This window comes from Oncorhynchus gorbuscha, linkage group LG22 (genome assembly GCF_021184085.1).
Source record: "Oncorhynchus gorbuscha isolate QuinsamMale2020 ecotype Even-year linkage group LG22, OgorEven_v1.0, whole genome shotgun sequence".
Taxonomy (NCBI): domain Eukaryota; kingdom Metazoa; phylum Chordata; class Actinopteri; order Salmoniformes; family Salmonidae; genus Oncorhynchus; species Oncorhynchus gorbuscha.
Window position 1 is genome coordinate 12269366 of NC_060194.1, and position 20239 is coordinate 12289604.

At 42.3% G+C, this 20239-nt stretch overlaps 1 protein-coding gene across 5 annotated transcripts in view; it reads left to right on the forward strand.

Annotated features, from left to right (window-relative positions):
- LOC124009297 (cyclic AMP-dependent transcription factor ATF-6 alpha-like) overlaps window positions 1-20239 on the forward strand; it is a 48053-nt gene that overhangs the window by 1975 nt on the left and 25839 nt on the right. For 4 of the 5 annotated variants that reach the window (XM_046320956.1, XM_046320955.1, XM_046320952.1 and 1 more), the window contains exons 6-13: window positions 27-230; window positions 1617-1813; window positions 8947-9132; window positions 9709-9800; window positions 11531-11710; window positions 13513-13638; window positions 14134-14257; window positions 19076-19143. In XM_046320956.1, the coding sequence (XP_046176912.1) occupies window positions 27-230; window positions 1617-1813; window positions 8947-9132; window positions 9709-9800; window positions 11531-11710; window positions 13513-13638; window positions 14134-14257; window positions 19076-19143 (1177 nt within the window). The remainder of the gene's footprint in view (window positions 1-26; window positions 231-1616; window positions 1814-8946; window positions 9133-9708; window positions 9801-11530; window positions 11711-13512; window positions 13639-14133; window positions 14258-19075; window positions 19144-20239) is intronic. The other variant, XM_046320954.1, reaches the window with a different exon arrangement.

Consider the following 20239-nt stretch of genomic DNA (forward strand, 5'->3'; position numbering starts at 1 on the left):
TTATTCTATCATTCTCTTCCTGCCAGCCAAACCTACCAAGCGACCTGCCCACCCACCCCAGAGGGTGTCAATCCAGCCCAAACCGCCCCCCTCTGTCCCTCTAACACAGCCTGTGGCCCCTTTTCTCAAAACCAGGACCATTGTCATCCAGCCCGTTAGCCTACAGACTGTGGTCTCAGTGGTCAAGGCACCACCGCCTGTGACCGTCCATGCTACTGCCCCCTCTACTGGTGAGAGAATGTTCATTCTGTTGTAGTCTTGTGTTGTCTTCACACAATCAAATGTCTTTAGCGGGGATTTGAATAATGTGCACAGTTTGTTGTCATTAATGTCCATCTATATTGGTGTGTCTTATTCACTGAAGTAATTCAGGTTATTTGGCTTGCTCAAATTCCAATAGTCCTTTGATTTGCTCCCGTGTAGCTCAGTTGGTAGAGCAATGCTAGGGTTGCAATGCTAGGGTTGTGGGTTCAATTCCCACGGGGGACCAGTGGAAGATGTATGCACTCACTGCAGTAAGTCACTCTGTATAAGAGCTTCTGCTAAATGACTCAAATAAAAAAATCTAGTGACCCATTTCCCTATCTGAAGTGGTCTAAGTGCATGTTGTCTGTATACCCGATTGTGGTATTTGAAAGAAAAGTAAAAGCCGACTCATCCAAAATGAAAGTGGAACAGTTCTATGCATTTGTATTCTCTATGACTGCACATGTGGCTCTTGACCACAGGGTGTCCTCAGTCTGTTGTCTCTTGTTCAAAGAAGACTACTGCCTCCTCCTCAATTACAACAACACTGTGTCTGGCTTATGACCGGCCAGTGTATACCCTGCAGGAACGTCAAGGACAGAGTTTGAAAACCACTGTGTGGAAATATTCATGTTTAAAAACATATATTTCATGAACGTCAGCGCAAAGCACACTCACATCAACTGTAACTGCCGTAACCCTAAATGATATGCCAATGATCAAACGGATACATCCATCGTATAGGCCTTGATGTCATCAGTACAACTACTCACCTCCTCCAATGGTCCCTATTCACAGTAGTCATCCATGTTCTCTCTGAGACAGTAATGTCATGGCCCATTAGTAGCCCGACTAAAAGACTTTAACCTCAGTAGGAACTTAGGGCTACTTGTGTTATTACAGAGTAACTAGCATGACTCTGGACATGGAGTGGGATGGATCCGGGGTGTTGATGAGTTTTTTTGGGGGGGGAGGGATCAATAACCCATACAGGTGACCAGACATCCTTAGTGATCGTGGGTGAGGGTGAGAAAAAAACTACAGTCTGGTTAGGAAGAAGATAAAATAGAATACTATCTGAATCCAGGCCTGATCGTATGAGATGAGCTTTGTAAAGAGCGATTGTACATGTTCCCCAGCTGAAAAATGCTGTTTACTATGACAGTAATCCATCAATTATTACAGTGATGTACTCTTAAGTGGAAAAGGCCCCAGTGGGACATGGGATGGTCTCAGATCTGCATGCGCTTTAACTCGTCTTACTCTGTCATGCCATAGCCTAAAGCTAATCCAGGTCTGAGACAGGGCTAAAACAGACAGACAGAAGGGTTGAACTATTTCTTAACTCTGCATCTGGTCTTTGTCATCAGCAGTTCACACAATGCATCTCAAGCCGAAACAGGTGATTGGACCCCAGATCACTTCCCCAGCCCCTGCCTTCCTCGCTGTCACCAACCAGGTGGTCACCATGCCAACTGTCCCCCATGTTACCATGGGGACCACTGCCCTCACTGGCCATGCCCATCCCATGACGGTGACCTATCACAGCACAGCAGTGAACACTGAGGTACGTTTGACATTGAAATGGATCTGACCTCCGTGTGTCTGCTTTCTATCAAATTTAATTACTTCAGTCTAATTAATTGCAATGAAATTACGTATCCAAATTGGAAGCCAAGGGCTGGATGGACATCCTGTTGCAATTTGCCAAAGGAAACTGTTTGATTCCAGACCTTCTTTGAGTCTCACTATGTGTTAGAACTGTTAGCCATCTCCAAAGCTTACGTGGCTATGTGATGGCCAGAATGTAGTGCCAGGAATTTTCTTTGAAATCAAGCATTTTGCTGTGTCATGGCTTGTCTCCTTGCTAGAACACAAGGATGGATTTTGTGTGTTTGTGTGGAGGGGGGGGGGGGTTACTTACATTAACGGACCAACCGTCAGGTCAGGGAGAACACGACATAGTCTTCCTCCTCCTCCCATTCTGGGGGCTCATGTAAGGCTGGTAATCAATTGTGTTTGACCTTTAACCCCCTGGGAACCTGAGCAGGGCACAATGTCTGAATGGATCTTTTGAAAAGACTAACTGTCTGTGGCTGTGCCCAGAGCGTAAAGACAAGGAGGCCCACAGGAAGATGGGTGATGTATCTCCCTGTTTCAAACCAAAGACCGTTGTTTCTGGCTTCGCCTTGTACCTAATATCATCCCTTAGCCCTGATATATTCAAAATGTAACTCAACCTATCACAGCCTCTCATTCTCTGAAGTTGTCTAAGAGATGTCATGATGTGGTCTGAAAATAGCACCATCATAGTGAGGAAGTAGGAAATTATTATTATTATTATTATTATTTTTTAAATAGTTTTACGTCTCTGAGCTACTATATAAATATTTCATTATCATAATTTCCAGTCATGGTCGACAAGTTGTAAATAATCTGACTGAGCCAACAACTCGATAGCAATTACTAGGGCTACTAATGGGTGAAATATTTTTGCTAAGCTTTACCACTGTAAAACCCACATTTTGTAGCTTAACACAGATATAATAATTAGAAATTTTATTGGAGAAATTCCTGCCTCCTAAACAATAAGATATTTTTTACATTATTTTATATTTAGCTTATCCACTTTCTTCACTTTTAGAAAAGTCAAATGATATAATTTTCACTACCACAGTGCTACACATGGTCCTAAACTGTGGTTAACTGTTATACGTTATTATTTCTTCAAGACAAGGCTAAATAAACCAGTCACCCCAGCTGTCCTTATGTCACCTTGTTGGAATGGGTGAGTAGCCTAATGTGAGGGTCTTTCCTATGTCACATGAACGACCAGGCACCAACACTCCATCCCCAGTACTACTAACATTTACTCAGCGATGACGCAACACTGTGCCAACACGCCAAATCTAAATATATCTTCACTTGAGGGAACTTTTTAAGAACAAGCTGAAATATCCCAGTTGTTATGAGACAGGTATACGTTTCAGATATATGTTCTACGTTACAAAAAACATTGTTTGAGATGTTTCCAATCTCTCCTCACCACATCATGTTATTGACCTATTTTAGGCTGCAAAATGTTGATGATATAACTTACCAACCACATAAGGACAGACCCCATCACTCTACTCATGTTACATCCATGAGACAACATGTTACATCTGTGAGACAACATGTTCTATCCGTGAGACAACATGTTCTATCCGTGAGACAACATGTTCTATCCGTGAGACAACATGTTCTATCCGTGAGACAACATGTTCTATCCGTGAGACAACATGTTCTATCCGTGAGACAACATGTTCTATCCGTGAGACAACATGTTACATCCGTGAGACAACAGGTTATATCCGTGAGACAACATTTTTACATCCGTGAGACAACATGTTACATCCGTGAGACAACATGTTACATCCATGAGACAACATGTTCTATCCGTGAGACAACATGTTCTATCCGTGAGACAACATGTTACATCCGTGAGACAACATGTTACATCCATGAGACAAGATGTTCTATCCGTGAGACAACATGTTCTATCCGTGAGACAGCATGTTGCATCCGTGAGACAAACTCCTCCAGGTAAGTGTTACCACGGTAAAAATCCAGGTGCTCCATTTCTGTCTGACCACTCTCAGGCCCTGTGGGTTTTAAAGTGGCCTTGCCCTCCTAACTACCAGCCTCATCCCTCCTCCACCTGTCTGGGACCACCAAGCCCCCCAGGCAGTAGACACCCATATCTCTTGATGACTCCCACCTCCCTCCTGATGTTTGGATGGACACTGGGCAGACCCAGGCTTGTTGAGTGAGCACATATGTTGACTGGAGTAAGATATGACTTAGGCTAGACGTGTCACCACTGTGTGCATTTAATTTGAGTGAATAAATCATGGAATAAACTAGAACACAATGCTGGAAGCTACTCTCCAAAAAGGTACGCACAAGAAAGAGGATTTAGACACCCACCATCTTGGATTGTTCTGAAATCGTTTCTGTAGTTATTTTGTTGAAATATAATTTGATCTCAGAAATGAGGCAAATTGATTTCACCCAAATTGGCATTTAAAATGTATAGGTTTCAGATAATAGTCAATGAATGTAGTACCCATATACAATTTGGACCAAACTTCTTCCTACTAATAAGTAAGACATGAGAAATCACCCATGGACCCCCACACCACATGCCAATCTCAACCCCAACAATCAGTATTCAGTATTAGTTATCTAAGTTTGACACGTAGTATGAAGCTGTGGTTTAGAATATTGCTTCTCCATACTATGTAATGTATTCCCTGTGAATCTGGTAATGTTTTTTGGATCTGTGGCATCCAGTGGGTAAAACATGGAACTTGTACACTACTTTATGGTAAATAATACGAGCAACTTCAATTACAAATTTATCTGAATAGGGGGGGAAACAGATTCACAGGGAATACATTACATAGTATGAAGAAGCATTACTCCAAGCTTCAGCTTCATATTATCAAACATAGAGAACTGATACTGTATACTGGTTGTTGGGGTTGGATTGGCATGGGGTTGTGGGAGTTCCGTGGGTAGCTTTTGAATTTTGGGGAGGGGGGGGGATTTCCTCATGTCTTTAATCATTGTTAGGAAGACGTTTGGTCCACATCGGATGTTGGGTACTATATTTATTGAGTATCTGAACCCTATATATTAAAATGGCCCATTTTATGGGTGCAATAAATTAATAAAATTACATTTGAACAAAATAACATTTCAGGAATGCCAATCCTATCTTTTTCTAACAACAGAAATAATTTCGGAACAATCAGAGATGGTGGGTGGCATGGCTTGCTGAAATTACATGGAGCGACTCAATACAGTAATCTATGTAGGACCCTGTAGTTTTGCCACTGCCAATTTAGCCTCTCACTGACATAATCCATGTTCCTTGTTGTTTTAATGCACTGTAGTAGCATCACTGGCTTGGCTGCACTGTTTTTGACAAATTACATTTCATATCAATTTATGGCTGTGCCTTCTACAAAGCAGGGGGAGGCTATGCAGAGATGCTGCTAGATAATCATAGTGTAATTTAGGAGGCCAACTTCCTGCCAAAATGTCTTCTTGATGCTCCTGGGAACTGGAATCGACGGCCAAGGAATAGGATGAATGGTTTTCAAAAAGCAGTTAAAAAAGAAAAAAAAATCTTGATTCAGAAAAACGAACAGACTAGTACAGTAGGGATGATAGATAGATAGATCATTTGTATGGCTCATGGTGGAGAAGGCTCGAAAAGCCTTTGCTGGAACGTAATTCACTATCTTTGAAGACATCCTGTTCATGTACTGTACTGTAAGTCTGTGTACAGTACAGTAGCGTATGGCTTAATCCAATCAAACCCACATTGTAGTATTTGCTGTACGCATTAGCTATTTTCCCATGATAAAATAAAATCACTGGATGGCTTTGGGTACTGTTAAAACCAATTTCTTTACTAGTACAAAGTAGACATCCCTCACAGGTAGATGCCAATTCTAAGATTAACACGTGCTTGTGCATGCATCCACACTCATGTCTGGGAGTAGTTTGTTAACAAAGGCACTGCATAAAAAGGGCTAGGGAAATTTAAAGCAATACCGTAAAACAATAACTTCATGGTCCTCCGAGCTTGATGTTATCTCACCACACAAAAACTGCTGATTTCCCCATTCCCATCCCATTCCAAACATCCCATCCTCCAATCAACAACCACGCTGTAATCTACATCTCTTCAGAGCACCAACTCATTGTTTCACATAATTCAAATTTTCAGCCTCGTATTCAGATTATGTTCCCAACTCCCAGTTTACCCCACAGTCACTGAAGTGCTAGATTGCTGACAGTCTACCATTGTGGAGGAGGGGGAGTTTGTACTGTTGGCAATGTAGTAGTTACTAAAGGCAGGGTATCATTTTCCCCTTGCAGGACACGTACCCCAACCCCCAACCCCACTATTGGGTAACCAGACATGCACTTTTCGATTTTCCCAAGAGGTCACCGATGGCAGGGTTCCCCCCCTCAACAGAGACCAAATCAAATGTGTGGTCTGAATTTGCATAGCCCTGAAATCTGTGCTGTTGGAAATGCTATGACGCATGGCCTCAGAAATGGGCTGCAGCAGACAAAGCCGGTTGAATGCTATAGCAGGGTTCTCCTGTGGTCTGTGGCTCAGTGGTAGAAAGACTCTGAGAGGGCATTGGAGGACAACAGAATGTATGCCAGTTACTAGACTCTTGAGTGTCTGGCTCTGAGTTTACGTAAACAATGGCTGTCTGCCTTCTAAAAATAAAATGGAACTGGTAGGACTAACCTGTGCACTTTATCCTGTTTTATTGAATCATATTTTTTTCCCCCTAAAACATTGCAAGAGCATTCCTCTATGGGTCATTATTTAACACTGAGAATGTCCTGTCCCTTTCTATCTCTCCCTGGATGGCCGTTCTTAAATAATCCCACCATTAATTATGTCGGCGTCCTAACAATGTCCGTCCAGCTCCCAGCCCACTCAGACATGGAAAAAGTCTGTGTGTGTGTGTCTGTACATGTGCGAGCATGCGTGAGGTTAGGACGTATGAGGTCCGTTCTGGGGAAACATGCTGGAGTCATTATCAGCTTGTAATTGATGATTCCGGGTCACTTTTTCCACCTTTCGCAGCAGCTGCACCTGTTTTTTTTTGTTTTTTTTTGAGTGAGTATGTGACTGAGTGTGATGTGCTGTGTTAGACAAACAAATAGCCTACCCTGTCTGAACAGTCAAGATGGCGTCCAAAAGGGTTTACTGCCGGATATGGCTTATGTCTGGTGTAACTGGTGTCACCAGATTTGGTTTTGTAAACACACAGCCAATGCCATCTGCATGCCAAGGCCAATGTACTCGTGTCATATCATCTTTGAATTCTGCTGTGTTGCGGACATCCTTTGAATTGTTCATGTTTGTTCAATAGGTGGAGTTAATAAGCATGGTGTTTGTGAGTTGGTGTGGGTTTGATTCTCACGTGGACAACATACTGTATGTACAGTGAAAGTCAGAAGTTTACATACACTTAGGTTGGAATCTCATTTTTTCAACCACTCCGCAAATTTCTTGTTAACAAACTATAATTTTGGCAAGTCGTTTAGGACATCTACTTTGTGCATGACACAAGTAATTTTTCCAACATTGGTTACATACAGATTATTTCACTTATAATTAGCTGTATCACAATTCCAGTGGTTCAGAAGTTTACATACACTAAGTTGACTGTGCCTTTAAAAAGCTTGGAAAATTCCAGAAAATAATGTCATGGCTTTAGAAGCTTCTGATTTACTAATTAACATCATTTGAGTCAATTGGAGGTGTACCTTTGGATGTATTTCAAGGCCTACCTTCAAACTCAGTGCCTCTTTGCTTGACATCATGTGAAAATCAAAAGAAATCAGCCAATGCCTCAGAAAAATAATTGTAGTCCTCCACAAGTCTGGCTCATCCTTGGGAGCAATTTCCAAATGCCTGAAGGTACCACGTTCATCTGTACAAACAATGGTACGCAAGTATAAACACCATGGGACTACACAGCCGTCATACCGCTCAGGGAGGAGACGCGTTCTGTCTCCTGGAGATGAACGTACTTTGGTGTGAAAAGTGCAAATCAATCACAGAACAACAGCAAAGGACCTTGTGAAGATGCTGGAGGAAACAGATACAAAAGTTTCAATATCCACAGTAACATAACCTGAAAGGCCGCTCAGCGAGGAAGTAGCCACTGCTCCAAAAACGCCTTAAAAAAGCCTTACAAAAGGAAAATCTTACTTTTCAGAGAAATGTCCTCTGGTCTGATGAAACAAAAATAGAACTGTTTGGCCATAATGACCATTGTTATTTTTGGAGAAAAAAGGGGAAGGCTTGCAAGCTGAAGAACACCATCCCAACTGTGAAGCACAGGGGGGAGGTAGCATCATGTTGTGGGGGTGCTTTGCTGCAGGAGGGACTGGTGCAATTCACAAAATAGATGGCATCATGAGGAAGGACAATTATGTGGATATATTGAAGAAACATCTCAAGACATCAGTCAGGAAGTTAAAGCTTGGTCGCAAATGGGTCTTCCAGATGGACAATGACACCAAGCATACTTCTAAAGTTGTGGCAAAATGGCTTAAGGACAACAAAGTCAAGGTATTGGAGTGGCCATCACAAAGCCCTGACCTCAATTCCATAGAAAATTGGTGAGCAGAACTGAAAAAGTGTGTGCGAACAAGGAGGCCTACAAACCTGACTCAGTTACACCAGCTCTGTCAGGAGGAATGGGCCAAAATTCAACGAACTTATTGCGGGAAGCTTATGGGAGGCTACCCGAAACATTTGACCCAAGTGAAACAATTTAAAGGCAATGCTACCAAATACTAATTGAGTGTATATAAACTTCTGACCCACTGGGAATGCGATGAAAGAAATAAAAGCTGAAATAAATAGTTCTCTCTAACTATTATTCAGAAATGTACATTCTTAAAATAAAGTGGTGATCCTAACTGACATAAGACAGGGACTTTTTACTTGGATTAAATGTCAGGAATTGTGAAAAACTGAGTTTAAACGTATTTGGCTAAGGTGTATGTAAACTTCCGACTTCAACTGTATGCTGAATATGTGCGGTAACTTTGAATTGTAACCATGTCACATTCATTATATCAGTCCCTCCTTTTCCACCTGTCCAGGCGTGTGTGGTGCGGCGGCAGCAGAGGATGGTGAAGAACCGTGACTCGGCCACACTCTCCAGGCTGAGGAGGAAAGAGGCCCAGCAGGCTCTGGAGGCCCGTCTCAGGGGGGCACTGTGTGAGAACCAGAGGCTGCTCCGGGAGAACGGATCCCTTAGGACCCAGCTGGATGGACTTCTCACGGAGGTGAGGGATGGCCCGGGTTTGAACATCTTCAAATTGCACCGTTCCTTCTTAGCTTGAGAAAAATTGAAAACGTAAGATAAGTGGAAACAATGGGGTGGAAACCATGACTTGTCCTTTTCACTCACTTACATAGCAGTGATTGTCTTAAAGAAGGGTTGCGTTTTTGAATCTATTTGAACGGTGCCACAGGCTCAGACAGGCACGAAGAACAGGGATTTGTTTAATTCCAGGAAGTTGCTTCGTCCCTTGTGCTCATTGATCAATCCCTTGATCACTTTTTGGATCTGATAGGACAAGATCAGATTTCAGAGGAATTCATAGGTGAAGCATTAAGCAATATGGCAGTAACCCCACCTTGGCCTATGGTAAGCGAGATGGGATTTTTGCCACATTGTTAATACCTATCCAATCCTCTTGGACCTCCGCAAGTGCACAGGGGCAAGGCCCTAAGGGTTGATTCATTTTATTGAAGTAATCACTGATCTAACATGATTCGATAGGTGAATGTTTGTGCCAATGCATAGCTTGCGTAGATCCAGCTAGGTGAAATCAATCGATTGGTCTCTTACTCCACAGAACACCGTTCTGAAGGTGACGGCTCCAAAGAGACGGGCTGTGTGCCTTATGGTCGTCCTGGTCTTCTTCGTGCTCAACACGGGTCCCATAAGGTGAGTGTGTGTGTGTGTGTGTGTGTGTGTGTGTGTGTGTGTGTGTGTGTGTGTGTGTGTGTGTGTGTGTGTGTGTGTGTGTGTGTGTGTGTGTGTGTGTGTGTGTGTGTGTGTGTGTGTGTGTGTGTGTGTGTGTGTGTGTGTGTGTGTCACTGGTGTGTCATGACAACCCTCCACAAGCCCTCATACAGTGTGTCATGACAACCCTCCACAAGCCCTCATGCAGTGTGTCACTGTAGTATATGTCACAACCAATGTGTTTGAGTCTCTCTCCTCCAGTTTCCAGACTTAACATCAACCACATTTACATATGATCATCTATGCAAATGAATGATCTATCAATGGGTGGATTTTATGTCAGCCAGTCAGTCAGTCAGCTCTTTGCTATGTCCAGAGTTGGATAATTCACCAACATGCCTTATAAATTAGGCGTTTCCCCCCAATGTCTCGGAAAAAAGGCCACATCCCCCCTCAAAAAATTCCCTCACGAAGGAAGGCTTCGGAAAGTTGGATGTGAGTCGGGAGAGGAGAGGGGCTCTGAGTTTTCCATACGCTCAAGCTTCCCAGAACTAGGAATGTGGGAGTGTTGCTTCCCTTCCACGCCGGCCGGCTCGGAGAATCAGCCTGGAGATGCTATTTCATTTTTAGACTCTAAATGTATTCTACCACTCCGTTCTGAATGGACATGTCCCTTTTAAATCCTCTCACAAGTATTTGTTCAGTAAACCCCAGTCAGGAGCTGAGCGAACTTTCGCTAATGTTTCCTGCTCATGGTGAGACTAGTTTTAATAAAAACAACACCAGTGTTTCCAGTCATAGCTCAAATCAATATGAAATGGGTTTTTTCAATGAATAAGTTCCTGCTGCTGAGTTGAGTCTTTTTTTCACTCCCACGTTTGGTTTTCATTTGCAGGAATTTGAGGGGTGTACTTTTTTTTGTGTAACTGTTTTCATTTGACACTGCTGCACAACTTGTCTATATAAGGAGCTCGACGACGTGCGTCTTTGTGTTGAACACTGCTCTTAGATCTGTAGTGTCTGGTATTGTTTTGGCTCGAGTAAGAGACCACACGGTTTATCTTCTTTTCTCTCACTCTCTCGCTGTGGGTGCACGCGCGCATGGCCGTGTGTCTTTTTGTGTGTGTGTGTGTGTGTGTGTGTGTGTGTGTGTGTGTGTGTGTGTGTGTGTGTGTGTGTGTGTGTGTGTGTGTGTGTGTGTGTGTGTGTGTGTGTGTGTGTGTGTGTGTGTGTGTGTGTGTGTGTTTGTTTGTGTGGTTTAGCCAAGAGTGCCTTCCCTCTCCTAAGCTTTGTGCGGTTTTCGGTCTGTAGTCTGGCCACTATAACTAATGCTTTGCTTCCTGATCTGTTATTCAGATCACTCTTCCTCTTGTCTTCATCGCCCATCTTGGTTGTTTCATGCTTGTGTAGGCATTTTGACCATTTTGATAAAAACAAGCCTTTATGGATTCATAACAAATGAAACACTAAGTTAACATCAAAATGTCAAAGGGGAAACAATTTTTGATCTGTGTGTGTGTGTGTGTGTGTGTGTGTGTGTGTGTGTCTGTGTGTGACTGATTCACTGCAGAACATTTCTGTCCTCAAAGGGAAATGCTCTAATACTCTACTAATGTTCAGATCAACGTGTGTGTGTGTTAGTCTATGTTGTTCTTGCTGTGTTTGGCCTGGCTTGTGTAACTGAAGGCCCTGCCCTGTCCCTCTGGATTCAGTGTGTGGGAGTCAGAGGCCAGCAACTCCAGCCTGTCCACTGGGAAGCCACAAAGCAGCCGACATCTGCTCAGCTTCTCCCCCGACCAACAACAGAGGCGAGGGGAGGAGACACCAGACCCACAGTCCCCACTGGAGCCCCTGGAGGCCCAGTACCCACAATCCCACCAATCCCAGGACAGGTAAATAACACAACATGAACATGAGGGTTTCCTGACTCAATATACTTATAATACTGTTTATACATACAGTGGTACAAAAAAGTATTTAGTCAGCCACCAAGGCCTGTAATTTTAATCACAGGTACACTTCAACTATGACAGACAAAATGAGAAAAAAAAATCCAGAAAATCATATTAGGATATTGACCAAATACTTATTTTCCACCATAATTTGCAAATAATTTCTTTAAAAATCCTACAATGTGATTTTCTGGATTTTTTTCCCTCATTTTGTCTGTCATAGTTGAAGTGTACCTGTGATGAAAATTACAGGAAGCTTGAGGGTTGACGTAATTGGTTCCAGGCTGGGCTCTAAAGTTGGCTTACATACATACACACCTGACTGCAAGGCCAGTGCTGGATTGGATGAGGTTGAGTGACACACTGAAATCAGGCAATTCTAGGATATATTTTTTTCTAGTTAGCAAAACCAGAGAGTTAAGTAAAGGCAGATTGAGGGGCATTGTGTAGTGAAAAGGGTCTGCGTACAAAACAATTGGTCCTGGTTTTGTGAATATTCCAGCCATGAATAGTCTTTGTACCATGTGGCATTAAGAGCCCTCTTCCTGTTACCTTGTCCCTGCTATGTTCTGGGGAACACCTACCTCCAGGGGGCCCCACAACCCAAAAATAAACAAACAAAACATTTTTGGTCTGTTGGAAAACTGCTAACTTCCTGCTTTTAAAACATTTTGCACTGTTCTATATCTCGGGGGGGGGGGCATGTTGTCGTCACCTCCCCCCATCCCCGTGGCAATTTCACCTATGCTTTAAAGCCACATCTTTGTCTTGGAAAAATCTGTGGGTTGAATTAGAGTGTTACAAGCAGAGCACAATAAAATAGTATTACTAGGGGTGTCTTTTTAGTGGCCAGTTTAATTTTACAGTCACCACTGGTCTGTCCCCATGTGTCCAGCTGCCTGCTACAAAGTACTACATCACCTACTGCAAATAGCCTGCTTTGAGCAGATGATAGTACAGTGCTAGGCTAACTCAAACTGTGTGGTAATGGGCCGTTCGATATGAATAGTCGTAGAACATATAGCCTCGTTATCATAGGAGGCAGCATAGCATGAGCAGATCTGGGACTAGGCTATAGAATGTATACACAATATGGCATTTTTTGGGGCTAATGGACCGTTTTGATGCCCGCATTCTCTACCCTATTGTGTCCTGATCTGGAGCCCAGGGCTCATTCATCTGGTCAACGGGTTTGGAAGTGGAAGTTCCACACAGATGTCGGGAACAGACCATTTATCAAACCGTTTCCCAGGAGACCTCCAGTCCAACGTGTGTGTGTGCTTGCGTGAAGACGAGGCCACTGGCTCTGCAGGTTATTGTTGCAGGTCACTGCGTATAACTCAACGTAACCCCCTTCTTTAATTTATGACCTAATTCATCAACTAAGGGGAAATGTTTGGCTTTCAAGTCACCTAAGGTGTTGTTTGTTCCAGATGTGAATCAGCTGCTCGTTTAAAATTGATGAACACTTGGGACGTCCGGAGTAAGTGACTGATTATTCTGGGTTCATATTCCAGTCCTTAGGCCACAAGGAAAACCTACAGCATACACCAGCATATCAGCAGCTGGATCACAATGAGATCCCAGAGGGAAGGTGAATGTGTTGTTGATGAGGTGTTGATTCATCTCTCTCTCTCCCCTTACGTATCTACCTCTCTCGCCTTAACCTACCTCCCTCTCTCTCTACCTCACCTCCCTCTCGTCTCTCCCACCTCCCTCTCTCTCCCCTCTCTGTGCTATAGGTGGGAGGATTATACCCCAGAGGAGATGGCACTAGCTGTGGTCAAGAAGGAGTCTCTCCTGTTTGGGTCACCCTCCTCGCCCCCTTGCCAACCCCACTCTCCTGTCTCCAGGTCCAAGTCTCTCCGGTCAGTACTAACCAAGTCCATCTGATTAGTAGCCTACTACCAGCCGAGAACTTGGTTCTACTTAGCCTCAGTCTACCAGCCTTCTTGTCTCGACCACCAGTATGGAAGCAAGATTAGAACATCTGGCTAGGTACCTCGATTTCAGAATACAATTCCATATTGAACTCACTGTATTACCTACCTGAATTGAGTATAAATGAGTCCACTCGGTACTCTCTGTAGCGCTAGCCTTTGTCTTTCCCACTGCTAACTAGACTGTAATGTGTGAGCCATTTTGGCAGCTCATGAAATCAAACTGTTCACCAGTCATTTTGACGCCGTCACAGTGGAATGAAAAGGTGGCTGGAACTGGGAAACTCACTCAGTCTTCAAGCCGTCATCATTTGAGAGGGATGAGGCACATATGAAAGCCAGCAGCTGCCTTCAACAGTTCTTACATGGAAGCCATACTTTATTAACTTCAATCTGAATATTCCTTCTTCCCCTATAATCCAGTCTGACTCAGAACTTGCGAGGCTGGGTTCATCGACACGAAGAGGAGAGAACCAAGTCCACACGCTCTACCACTGATCAGTCCAGACATACAACAACAGATCAGCACACAACCAAAACTGTCCTGGTAGGTTAGACGACTCTTCTATGACCTGCTTGTCTACAAATCTGCGAAAAAGCTGTACTAACTAGGTTGTTGGTTTTCCCTGGTCAGGTCCCATGGCCCAAATAATGAGACGTTTTATAGTGTGATCAAACGTCCGTAATGGTCATTGCATATTTTTCGGACAGGTTATTAAGCAGTACCTCAGAGGATATTTAAACTGTCAGTACGTAGGCCGACGTCTACTCCAATAGAGGTTTCGGGTTTCAGGCCCGTGTCAAGACGGCTCTCCATGATGACCCATTTAATAGAGCTGCCACAGAAACATAAACAGTTTAGTGACAATATGTGTATTGTTCTTGTAATGAGGTCACAGCTGCCTGACATCTGACTCAATTTGGCTAATAGCTAAATATTTATGATTTTGTTGTTATAGGTAATAACGAAATTGAACTTACTGGACTGGACTGCGCAAAAATGCGAATGCTTTCCGTTTGAGTTATATTAGGTTTTATTTTAATCGTTTTTCGTTTTTTCTTATGTTGGATGCTGATATTAGTTGATGGCATTTGACTTGGTTTTGGTATAAGACTTGTTGCTATAATCCCCCCTTCCCATTTCCCACTTGTCAATCTTGAATGACAATTCTTCATGTTTTAACAGTTAAATGTCCAAAACACGTCTGCATATACCAACCATATGATCCATATCAGTTTCATGGGGATATGCATTTCGATATTCTACAGTTATGCAGTGTTGTTTCAAGTAGCCTACTGTCTTTTGAAACGATGTAGTGAGCGAACTGTAGAGCAGATGGTGTTAACAAACTGTAGCATAGCATAGCCTACCCGTGCTTCGTTTCAATCAAAGCACGTATTTTGTTCGGTTGAGTTTTGGCCAAATGAGAGACAAATGCGACTATTCACACAATCATCCTAAAATCTCATAAGAAACGAGGTGGCACTTTGTCTTACAGTAACGTTACACTACGCTATTGTATTCGGGTTCTGTTCTGTAGAATACTGTCGCAATGTGATCTTGCAGACATTGACTCGGGTTTGATCTAATTTGATTCAAAACGACCACCGTTCGCTAGAGTAGCCGGTTCTCTCTGAGCAGAGACCACTGCCAGGAAGTAGAGAATCCAGCACATGTGCAGAAGTTAATTTGGTTCCGCAGACCTCTGCGTGTTTTGTTATGTGTCATAAATGACAGCCTAAATAGAGAGGTTTGAAGACTGCTATAGACCGTATTTTGTTTTGTTTTAGACTGACTTCCATTTGAACCCAGTGAGTCAAGTATGCTGCTTCAGAATGTGAGGAGGAGCTAAATCATTACATTCGTTTTACAGGCTCCTTTTGCTGCTTTACAGCATTATACAGACTGAGCTGCCAGAGAGGACCACTATCTATAAAGGAGCTAGATAGCTCCACAAACCTAGTCCTAAAAGTTGGTCCACTTAGAAGCTAAATAAGGTGAATTTGAGTGCTTGGCTGTTTGAACCATTTCATTTACACAAGTGGGAATCGGCCTATATGGATTAGGGTTAGATTGAAATGTTTTTACAGAATAAATACGAAAAGCATGTGCATAACCATGGTAGCAAGTGAAAGGAGGCAGTTTGGAGATTTTATTAGACCAAAACACGACAGTTCACCTGACACAAGATTGAATACAAACATTAAACTCTTGATTTTTAATCTGCATTTTACATTTACTGTACTTTTCGCGCGCATTTGTTCGATAACGACATCTGAAAATACATTCCGTAACATGAGAATATTCCTGGAAGAATGTGTTGTAAGGTGCAGCATAAGCTTGTTCTATTGCCAACACGACTGGATGAATGATAAAATATGATATTACGGTGTTAGGCTTTCACACAATTCAGGGAAACGGATCATTGTTATGGTGCCCATAGAAAGGAATCACGAGTGCATTCAGGTGCGTGTGCTGCTGCAAATGTTCTTCAAAGTAGACAGAAATAGGTTCAAATCACCAAGGGTATGAAACCAAGTCAACTTGGAACTGTACATCAAATATAGTGATCATCAACGTTGACACTGTAAATGTCAGGAGTTTTATGATATGGAAAAGCGCACATTTTGACTAACGGGTGCTTGGCTAGCATGCACGAAATCCGAGCACTATTTATTATAATCCTCAACGTCTCGTCTTTCAAAAAGACTTTAAGACTTAATTTACAGCATTTCCCGCGTTTCCGACAACAACAAATGCGCGGGAGGGATGGGAGCAACTTCTTGTCGCGCGATGTGCTCAAGTTCAAAACGCCTGTCAGTCAAAACCCATCGCTGAACCTGTGCTCTGACGTCATGTGTAGCGTGTTACTGTACAGCCGCAGATTTCCCATTGGACCGTTTACGGGTAAAAGTGTAAAGGGTTAACATTGGTTGAGAGAGTTCACATAAAGCTTTTAACCCTGTCTTCATGAAGTGTGAGCTACACAAAACTGTCCTTTGTTACTGTATGTACCACTTACTGTAGATAAAAATATACTAGTTTAGACACCCAAAGAAATGGTGCCACTAAAATTTGTGGATATGGGACGCAAATGATATCCAGGTCAAACCCAAACTCAGACGGCTGATTCAGATGTAGCTTGCTTTAGACTTACAATAGTCTATCCACTCAGAAATCGACAGCTTGGAATTTTGATTTTTGAGAAGATTACACATTTATCTAGCTTCCTGTGTAAGATATATTTAAGGGGGTTGCCTAATTGGAAGGAGGGGTTTTGCGCTGTTTATGACACCCTCTGGGTTTTCCAGGAAGTTTAGTGAATTCTCTGTGATGATCGTCGTGGTAGGTAGGAGTGAGAGGATGTAAAGCTATGAATGTTTTATAACGTTAAGCGTTGTACAGCGTTTCGTGCTCAAGGCTAAGACCTCTCAGAAACAGATGGAAACTGGGAGCAGACCGTTCCAAACTATTTACAGGCACTTCTACCACCATCTCTCCCACGCACGTAACCCCCAGGGCTAGACCCTGGACATTTCTTCTTACTGGCTGTGAAGAAATGAAGTGCACTACTTTTGACTCGAGCCCTGTTGCATTGGTTATATATAGTTTATAGGCTATAGGACATACACGGTGTGAGTGATCAACTCTGCTCAAGGTACTCTTTTATACGACTCAGAGAAACAGATTTCATACGGCACTTCTTTGGATGTGTTTTAAACTCTTCCTGACTTTCCTGTCCTTTGGGAAAACCCCATATGCATGTTCCTCTACCTGCAGCAGAACGAGCTGAAGAGAAGCTAACAATAGAGAACTGTGATTTCTCCGACCTAGAGATTTTATTTATCCTGGTTTTGCAGAATATTGGCACCTCTTTAGCGCTTTGACGTCCTTGATGCCCTTTTTTTCCCCGGTTTCCCACTTTGAACCTGCAGTATAACTTGATGAGAAGCAGTCTGTTCGATAGAAGTCCTTTGAAGAAGCTAGAAGGGCTGACTATTTCATTCCAGTAAAGTGCAGGGCAGAGGTTGAACCCCCAGACTGTAGGTTTATTACAGTGCAGCTGAAGTCTATCCAATCTCATCTCTGCTCCACACCAGGATACAGCTCCATATCTTCTGTTTCTGCCATGTCTTAAAAAGCCTGTGGTAAACTTGTACTACATTCGGTAGGATTTATCGCAGACTAGAGTTAGACTCAATTAGTCTCAATGGAATCCTAATCCCCCTCATCTGTACAGCGGTATGGTGTAATCAAATTAAATCAAGCTTTATTTATACAGCACGTTTTATACATTAAATATTTATTTACCACACATCATAAGAGGATAAAAAAAAAAAAGAATAACACTAGAAACAGAACGATTAAAAAGCACCCTAAGGAAAAGTAAAGCTAAAAAGGAGTGTTTTAAGATCTCTTTTAATTATGTCCACAGTTTCGGCCCCCCTAAGGTGTACATTCTATACCCTCAGCCTCATTCCTCACCCCTCCTTAAGTCCGTTGTCTACCCTCCTTGAAGCGTGAGGCTGAGGCATGACGATTGACTTACAGCAAGGAGAGTTGTTGATTGACTCAATGAGGGGTGAGGTTTGAGACAGAGGGGCACCTAAAATGTACATCGCTCTGGGCACAAATCTCTAACCACAGTGAAACATTAAACGCCTTTTCAGAGCCACGGCATGTCACGAAATGCTAGGAAGACTAATTTCTCAAAATGAGCCTGATGCTGTTTGCACAGCTGCTGGCCACTCATCCTGTTGAACCTGTGTGCCTGGACTCACTGTCATTGCCTTTGATTGATAGGCTTTAGTCAGTTGTTTTTAAAGTGTTAATTTCATCCCAGCCTTGTTGGTTTTTATGGTAATATTGCATGTGTCATCCAACGATATGGGGCATATCAAATTATTCCTGAAGTGCTCAAACGTGACTGAAAATACAATAACTGAAATGTTTTTAGATTTGGATCGGAACGTTTTAAAAGGGGGAAGTGTATTGAATTTTAAAGGAAAACATTTCAGCTTACATGTATTTTGCATGGTGACAGGTTTTATTCCTGCACTTTAGTTTCACATGTAGTTCACAGGCCATATGTGTAGCAGAGATAGGATGAGGATCAAGCTCTTATGGCCAGTACAACAGAACACTGCTCTTAGAGAGCATGCTGAAGTCTATTAATGTGGCATACTGGCTAAGGAAATGGTCAACTACCAAACAAATCTCTTTTTAAGTTCTACTGGTTTTTTAGTTTGTCATCAGTCAGCCAAGACAAAAAACACAATGGTATTCCAATATTCAGTATATGATTCAAGTTTCAGAATTTAACTGAAATGACTCACTGACCAGCATTTTATCACATTTTCACAGAAGTCACCTGAGGAGAGACCCCAGATGAACCAGTCCAGTAACTCCGTTGTAACAGTCCGCTACTCTGAGTAAGTATTTATCAAAACATTGCATTGTAAATGGACCCTACAGTATTTTCGATGTCTCACTTTCCCAAACTCTTCAGATGTTCACCATATTTCTCTCCAAATTATTTTATGACCATGGTTTTCTTTCTGTCTCCACTACTGTTTCTTCAGTAGAATGAGAGGCCAAACCTATTGCTATTTAGCTGCCCAACCACAATGGTAGCCTTGTCTACCAAGTCACCAAATGGGAGACCTATGCTACATGAATGGTATTGGACTGACCCTTTTTTTCAGTTTTCGCCTGAAATGACGTCTCAGGCCTTGAAGCAAGTATATGCATATACTTGATACTATTTGAAAGGAAACACTTTGAGGTTTGTGTAAATGTGAAAGGAATGTAGGAGACTATAACCCATTACATCTAGTAATAGATAATACAATGAAAAAACAACTGTTTTTTTGTACCATCATCTTTGAAATGCAAGAGAAAGGCCATAATGTATTATTCCAGCCCAGGTGCAATTTAGATTTTGGACACTAGATGGCAGCAGTGTATGTGCAAATTTTTTAGACTGATCCAATGAACCATTGCATTTCTGTTCAAAATGTTCTATCAAGACTGTGCCTAATTTGTTTATTAATAACTTTTCAAGTTCAAAACTGGGCACTCTCCTCAAACAATAGCATGGTATTCCTTCACTGTAATAGCTACTGTAAATAGGACAGTGCAGTTAGATTAACAAGAATGTAAGCTTTCTGCCAATATTAGATATGTCTATGTCCTGGGAAATGTTCTTGTTACTTACAACCTCATGCTAATCGCATTAGCCTCTAAGTTAGCTCAAACATCCCGGGGATTGGACACTGATCCCGAAAAAAAAAAAGGTGAATTAAAAAAATATGTGCGTGGTACACATACAACTTGTTACACTGTGAGCTGAGAACTTACTAGTTTACCTATTATCTTAAAACATAGTAATAGGCATAATAATACCATTGTAATAATGGTAAATGTAGCGGAGATGGTGATTTTTGTTACAGTAAATGTAGTTACTGTAAATTTCATCAGCATGTTCTAGGTCTCTGACTGTTGTTGTCAGACCGTCTTAGGTGTCAG